We start from the raw sequence: 8,278 nt of genomic DNA, 5'->3' as shown, positions 1-8,278 counted from the left end.
TGCAGGAGCCGCCGAAAACCCTGCTTTGTATCAGAGAGGCAAGGTCAGTCCGACGCACAGCCATGCACAGGCAGTGCGCCTGTACTACGCTGCAAACCCTCTGCTTGTTTCTCTAACATGCACTTGCTTCTAATTACTAGCATTGTTCCCTTCCTGATTAGTGAGGACCACTAGACCAGGTTCTGTAAGGGTGTATTCTTAATTTATATGTATATATTTAACTTCTTTTGGTAATTTTTAAAGGGTTGAGGGGGAGTAGGGTTATTTTTTCTACTTTCTTTTCTCTTTCTTTTTTTTTCTTTTCTTTTTTCTTTCTTTCCTTCTCCGCCCCCCCTTCCTTTTTTTCTTTTTCTTTTCTTTTCTTTTCTTTCTTTCTTTTTTTTTTTTTTTTTTTTTTTGCTTGCCTTGCACTACGTGCCTGGATAGTCTGTGGATATAATTATTGACTGGCGCCTGGGTTGTTGCAGTGCGGGGGGGTTAGGGAGGAAGGAATCCACCCCCACCCCCCCAAACCCTTTTCTTCTCCTTCCCTGGGTTCGGACATTGGAGCACTAAATGAACTTGAATTGTGTCTGTGGCGAGCAGGATGGTCGCTGTTACTTTGTGATGAGATCGGGGATGAATTGCTCGCTTTAAAAATGCTGCTTTGGATTCTGTTGCTGGAGACGTCTCTTTGTTTTGCCGCTGGAAACGTTACAGGGGACGTTTGTAAAGAGAAGATCTGTTCCTGCAATGAGATAGAAGGGGACCTACACGTAGACTGTGAAAAAAAGGGCTTTACAAGTCTGCAGCGTTTCACCGCCCCGACTTCCCAGTTTTACCATCTATTTCTGCATGGTAATTCCCTCACTCGACTTTTCCCTAATGAGTTTGCTAACTTTTATAATGCGGTTAGTTTGCACATGGAAAACAATGGCTTGCATGAAATCGTTCCTGGGGCTTTTCTGGGGCTGCAGCTGGTGAAAAGGCTGCACATCAACAACAACAAGATCAAGTCTTTTAGAAAGCAGACTTTTCTGGGGCTGGACGATCTGGAATACCTCCAGGCCGATTTTAATTTATTACGGGATATAGACCCCGGGGCCTTTCAGGACTTGAACAAGCTGGAGGTACTCATTTTAAATGACAATCTCATCAGCACCCTACCTGCCAATGTGTTCCAGTATGTGCCCATCACCCACCTCGACCTCCGGGGAAACAGGCTGAAAACGCTGCCCTATGAGGAAGTCTTGGAGCAAATCCCTGGCATTGCTGAGATTCTGCTAGAGGATAACCCGTGGGACTGCACCTGTGATCTCCTCTCCCTGAAAGAATGGCTGGAAAATATTCCCAAAAACGCTCTGATCGGCCGAGTTGTCTGTGAAGCCCCCACCAGACTGCAGGGGAAAGACCTCAATGAAACCACAGAACAGGACTTGTGTCCTTTGAAAAACCGAGTGGATTCCAGTCTCCCGGCGCCCCCTGCCCAAGAAGAGACCTTCGCTCCTGGACCCCTGCCAACTCCTTTCAAGACAAATGGGCAAGAGGATCATGCCACCCCAGGGTCTGCTCCAAACGGAGGTACAAAGATCCCAGGCAACTGGCAGATCAAAATAAGACCCACTGCTGCGATAGCGACCGGCAGCGCCAGAAACAAACCCCCAGCCAACGGCTTGCCCTGCCCTGGGGGCTGCAGCTGCGACCACATCCCAGGGTCGGGTTTAAAGATGAACTGCAACAACCGCAACGTGAGCAGTTTGGCTGATTTGAAGCCCAAGCTCTCCAACGTGCAGGAGCTTTTCCTTCGAGATAACAAGATCCATAGCATCCGAAAATCTCACTTTGTGGATTACAAGAATCTCATTCTGTTAGATCTGGGCAACAATAACATTGCTACCATAGAGAACAACACTTTTAAGAACCTTTTGGACCTCAGGTGGCTGTATATGGATAGCAACTACCTGGACACGCTATCCCGGGAGAAATTCGCCGGGCTGCAAAACCTCGAGTACCTGAACGTGGAGTACAATGCAATCCAGCTCATCCTTCCTGGCACTTTCAATGCTATGCCCAAACTGAGGATCCTCATTCTCAATAACAACTTGCTGAGGTCCCTTCCCGTGGACGTGTTCGCTGGGGTTTCGCTCTCTAAGCTCAGCCTGCACAACAATTACTTCATGTACCTTCCGGTGGCAGGGGTGCTGGACCAGTTAACCTCCATCATCCAGATAGACCTGCACGGAAACCCTTGGGAGTGCTCCTGCACCATTGTGCCTTTTAAGCAATGGGCAGAACGCCTGGGTTCCGAAGTGCTGATGAGCGACCTCAAGTGTGAGACGCCGGTGAACTTCTTTAGGAAGGATTTCATGCTCCTCTCCAATGACGAGATCTGCCCCCAGCTGTACGCGAGGATCTCGCCCACGTTAACTTCGCACAGTAAAAACAGCACTGGGTTGGCGGAGACCGGGACGCACTCCAACTCCTATCTAGACACCAGCAGGGTGTCCATCTCCGTGTTGGTCCCGGGACTGCTGCTGGTGTTTGTCACCTCCGCCTTCACTGTAGTGGGCATGCTTGTGTTTATCCTGAGGAATAGAAAACGATCTAAGAGAAGGGACGCCAACTCCTCGGCGTCCGAAATTAATTCCCTACAGACAGTCTGTGACTCTTCCTACTGGCACAATGGGCCTTACAACGCAGATGGGGCCCACAGAGTATATGACTGTGGCTCCCACTCGCTCTCAGACTAGGACCCCAACCGAGGTAGAGCGGGGGAGCGGGAAGGCGACGCCCCCCCCCCCAGTCATCCCGGGGGTCAGAGGAGCCCAGACGCAAGTCCAGCGCGCCCCAAGGCTTTATGGACATAAGTAAATAAATAACTATGAACTCGCTCCGCTGAGAGGGTCTGACCCCTTAACTCCCTGCTGGAAACAAAGAGCAGACTGTGGCGAGCTGGGAGAGCGCTGCCAAATCGCTCTTTGCTGCGAGCTCCTTTTGGTAACACCCAGCAGGGGCCCTGCTCGAAGAACTAGCCCTCTGCGGTGGAGCTGATGCGGATGGCTGCCGCGGTCCTACACATGCATACATACACCCACATCTATACAGAGAGATAGATATCTATTTTTCCCCTGAGGATTAGCCCCGTGAGGAGGGGGGCGTGATGGCTCCCTGTTGGCTATGCAGGGACGGGCAGTTGCACGAAGGCATGAATGTATTGTAAATAAATAACTTTGACTTCTGACAAAAACAAAAAGTGCTGCATGGCTCGCATGGAAACCGCGCGCGCTCCAGGGACGCTGCCCTCCTCGGCGGCTGGAGACGGCGTCACGTTCACAGCACCCACCCTCTTACCTGATAAGTCCCATCGTATCAAACTTTCTATAAACAAAACACAGTATAATCAGAAAGTGCCATTTCGCCATTATTTGTGATCGGTAGGCAGTTCAGAGCGTACGTACGTTTACTGTGAAAAAAAAAATGTAAAGGTTTTATTTAAGACATTTGCATGGCTAATCATCAGTCCATTTTATGAGTTAGAAATGTATTTTGTTGAGCGAAGTTTTTATGGGTTGTTTTGGGTTCTTTCCTTTATTTTGATGGTGATGTTTTTTGTTTTGTTGTTTATTTTGAGGGGAATATTTTTCTATACATATCCAATAATGCCTTCCATCTGAATGTAAAATAAGTACCCATGATTTCTATTATAGTATCAGTGTAATTATTAAAAAAAAAGATTTTGAGGCAGTTAAGCATGACCAATTAATGTCATTCTAGTGCTTAGGCTGCGATCTTATGGTAGCAATTCTGTGCTGGTGTAAATCTTACTTATAAAGTAGGAAAGAAGAACTGAGGAAGCACGTGAAACTTACTAATTCTATTCGAGGATTTTATAATGGCATATTTTTTCAGTATTAAAGTGAAAATGTTTTCAACTCTGGGTCCTTAAATTTTTCCAGCTTCATGTTTGCAACTGGTAAACTGGATTTGCGGTGGAAGGGACCGGGGAGGGGGCCGGTTGGGGGTGGATCCCTTCTAGAGCTGTATCAAGGCTCTTTCTCTGACGGTTTTACTTAGCTTTCTATCCTTTGCATAGCAGCCCTCCTCCTCCATCCCCACCCGGGCTTTTCCAGCTTTTCCTTTCTCGGTAAAGTGAGGTCTTCCCCCAACACACCCTCCCCCACCCCCCATCTCCCCCTCTCCTTATGCGGCAGTGAATCCCTTTATTAATACTGGAAATCCCTCGCTGCTGTTTCTGCTGCTGCTGCTGCACACACTGCAGATATATTAAGGATGTTAGAGATTTGATTTAATTGACTCTGCCTAGATCGGTCTCATTAAACAGAGTGGAGATTTCATTGGTCAGCACTCTTCGATGAAAGACAGCCCTAATGACTGGCATTTGAGATGCTGCTGGCGTTTTGAATTCAACATCTGCTGAAAACGGTAAAACTAATTAGTGCCCACCCACCCTCCCCGCCCCAACAACTGCATACTGAAATTTGTTAAAGCACTCATCTTTATGGAAATCCATCATTATCCTAAAGAAGTGTATCTTTCCCATCATTCGGATTTCTAGTTGTGGCCTAGTAATTAACACAAAAAGCACTGAACTGTTTGAATTTTATGAGCCAGTGTAACCTGGCCTCAATCATATGCCTCTGGGATTTCTAAGCAATCTATTTTATCAGCAGTTAAGGAACAAAATGCAAATAAAACTATACATATTGATGGGGTTCTGCATTCCACCACATATCCACCCTGAAGAAGTATGTTAAAAGGCTGCAGATTGAAGATTTATATATATATATATATATATATATATATATATATATATATATATATATTTGTAACTCAGCTAATGAAAGCCCCCAGAGCAGTAGTAGTAAGACTTGCCTTCTAGAACTCATATTTTAAAGAGAAGTAATTTCCCAGAACAGTGATGTTCTGGAGTATGTATTATTTATTTTAATGGTTTTAAAATAAAATCTTTATTATAAACTATCACTATACCTAAGGCCATTCATCATTTTCTCTCTTGATTCTTTTGTTTGTGGAGTGCATTTCATAGTGATAAAATTGGAACTTCATATCCTCTGACAAATATCATGTTTATTTATTTATTTTTCTTATGAAGGCCTTAATTCTTTTTTTGGAAAATGAACTGGGTTCCCTGTAAGCAATCAACAGATTTATTTGTAATGGAAAAGCTGGAGGAGGGGAAGAGTCATATTCAGCAATATTATAACCTTAAGAAGGAAAAGAAAAGATGGTGGATATTCTACATCTCTGGTGGGAAGTGATACTTAAAAGATATCTAGTGAGGCCTAACAGTAATCTTTAAAACTAATATATGATTAGTCTAAATCAGGAAACTAGAACTTATAGAAGATATTCATTGAGGCAAGAAGTTTTCTTTATACTAATTACAAATAAATTATGACATAAAGAACAAAGTTTAAAGAGTAAACTTATTTTCTAAATATTAGCTTTAACAGTTTGGAGTGGTTATTGTGTGCCAGGCATGGGCTAAACGATTTACATAACTATTTAATTTAACCCTTACAAATATAAAATAACTTAATACAGTATTGCTATTTCCATTATACAGATGAGGAAATTGAGGCTTACAGAGGATAAGCAATAACTCCAAACATAGCTCCGGGTAGATACTGGAGTGATATCTAAACCAAAGTTCCTTCATACTACAAAACCTTATAACAGGATAAACTCTTAAAGAAGAGTATCCTTAAACAATACATATAGCTATAAAAATACTTTTTAACAAGTCAAAAACCCAAGTTGTATTTTCTTAATTGAGTATGCATTGGTAGTCCTTTATATTTCCAATTTTTCTTCAACAAAAGAAAGTTGCCCTACGTTTAGAGGGGATAACTTTAGTGTGTTCTCCAAGAATGTATAAAAAGGCAACATATAAGAAAAAAATGAATTGATATATGCATTTATGAATTATAGATTTTAAAATCATTAAATTATCTATTTACTCTAAAATATTAGAATTATCAAATATTCTAATAAACACTAATATGTGTTTAAAAATCCATGTAGAAAAGATAAGCAATGATTTAATGTAAAAGAATATTCATTACTTAGAGAATTTTTTATTTTGATACAGTAACTTTGTCACAATTATGTATATAAACTAATATATAGCCATATATATTAGTTTACTTTAAAGTAATATGTATTATGTATTAGTTTAGTTTGCAGGGTACATAATACAAATATGGTCTTAGCACACAACTTTCATTTAGAAGTGCCTAGCTTATTTTTGTTGTCTTCACGTAAAATGTTCATATAACTATAGCTGCCAGCGTGCACTAGTTGAGATATCTTGTTTCTAGTTAAATCATATTTAATTCATCAAGGGAAAAGAGATTTTAGTTGTACCAGATGGAAAAGAAGGAAAAAAAAGAGATATCTTGTTTAGTTCCATTGCTTTGAAGAAAGTAGTAGCTTCTGTGGTTGCTGCTGTAACTAAGAATATCCTAGAATTTAAGTTGTTGCCATAGAAATTTATTGTTTAACCACTTTTACATGTTTACCCAGGAGGAACCTGGAATGGCTGATCTAACACTAACATAACAGGATTCTATTTCTTAACAGTATTTATATCAGATGTAATTAGAATTGTCAGGCATTTTAATAAGTGTTAAGAATTATTTTGGTGATTCCAAGAATAATTTGTTAATTTAGCTTTTTCTAGGTTGCTAATAAACGTTATTTGATATGTACAAAGAGGTGGATAAATTTGCAAGGGTGGACACTAGAAGAGTGTGTTTTTTTGCTATCTCGGTAGAATATTTAGTAAAGTGGTTTCTAATTCATCTCTTTTGCTAGCTAATTTATAAATATTATTTTTAATCTATAAGCTTATTTGAGGAAAATGGACATATAAAATATGCTAAAGACTTATTATTAGCATGCCTTATTCAGATGCAACGTATTATTTAATTTTTGAAAGATGAACTAACTCTGTATGGTATCAGTAGATAGAATAAATGCATACTGAAGATTTTTAACTTCTATGATTTGCTTCAATGTGGCCCTGAACCATAAAAAAAAAATGAAGGCTAAAATTAAATTTTTCATATAATCCCCTAGCATTTTTCATCAATTTCTTTTATTTATTTCTCTTATCATCAAAAATACTACTATTAAAAAAATAACACACAGTACATGCAGGACTTTCCTCTTGGTTTCGAAACTTAAAAATATGCCACTAAATAGTTCCATGAAAACACATATTAACACACAGAGCAATCTTGAAATCTGAACCAATATTGACTCTACTGTGAACCCATCAAAGTTTGGTGAGTTTCAAAAAAAAATTAAATAGCTATTTAGGAACTACAATTATATAATGAAATGAATCACTGAAAAAATAATCTTAGACTATTGAAGTCCAATATAACCCTTTGGCCTCAGTTGACCAGCAATTTTAGTATATTGGCTTAGACCTCAATTGTTTAATTAATTACTCTGTTCCTTCCATTTATTTGTTAAATATATGCTATATTACATACTTGAAGTATAATTTTATTCCCAACTTGAATTTTGCACAAAGTTTACAGCAAGAAAATTATCTTATAGTTTAAAGAATTTTGAATGAATTGGAACCTAAATATTCAATCGACAGTGTTAATTGGGGACTTGCTACATGAAAAATACTGTGGAAGCTCTTTTAGAAAAAGAGAATAAGATGTGTCCAACCTCAGGGAATTTACAATCTACAAAGCTGAGATATATCCCTCCTTGTAATTGTAGAAATGGTAAATCATTTGAAATTATTAAAGACTACCACTAGAAAACTCTTTGTTTCTTTCTTTGAGTAGTTGAGGTTTTTAGCCATTGGAGAAGTGCAATGGTCACATCAGTTTTATTAGTTGTTATATAAATAGTAAAAAAAATCTCAAAACAATATTTTTAAATGAAAGGGGCACTTTAATTACTTCACTAGTTTTATTCCTTTTTCTGTAAAATGGGAATAATGGCGATTTTGTATCTTCAGTTAAGGTCTTTTTTTTTTAAGATTTTATTTATTTATTCATGAGAGACACACATACACAGAGAGAAAGAGATGCAGAGAAGAGAGAGAGGCAGAAGGAGAAGCAGGCTCCATGCAGGAAGCCTGATGTGGGACTTGATGTTGGGACTCTGGGATCACACCCTGAGCCAAAGTCAGAGGATCAACCGCTGAGCCACCCAGGCATAACTTCGGTTAAGTTTATAAACTAATCATTGCAAAAAGAGACAATCAAACGAATTTTTACCTTAAGTG

The 8,278-nt window shown here is 39.7% G+C and overlaps 1 protein-coding gene across 1 annotated transcript; it reads left to right on the top strand.

The window, feature by feature from the left end:
* The first annotated feature begins 586 nt into the window (after positions 1 to 586).
* SLITRK1 (SLIT and NTRK like family member 1) lies at positions 587 to 3,953 on the top strand. Its single transcript, XM_055336084.1, has one exon. It carries the CDS (start codon positions 639 to 641, stop codon positions 2,727 to 2,729), a length of 2,091 nt encoding a protein of 696 aa, XP_055192059.1. The 5' UTR covers positions 587 to 638; the 3' UTR covers positions 2,730 to 3,953.
* Positions 3,954 to 8,278: the final 4,325 nt, after the last annotated feature.

The sequence above is a fragment of the Nyctereutes procyonoides genome, unplaced genomic scaffold (genome assembly GCF_905146905.1).
Source record: "Nyctereutes procyonoides isolate TBG_1078 unplaced genomic scaffold, NYPRO_anot_genome, whole genome shotgun sequence".
In the NCBI taxonomy this organism is placed as follows: domain Eukaryota; kingdom Metazoa; phylum Chordata; class Mammalia; order Carnivora; family Canidae; genus Nyctereutes; species Nyctereutes procyonoides.
Note: the sequence above shows the minus strand (reverse complement) of the source record. Positions and strands in the feature narration are given on the sequence as shown.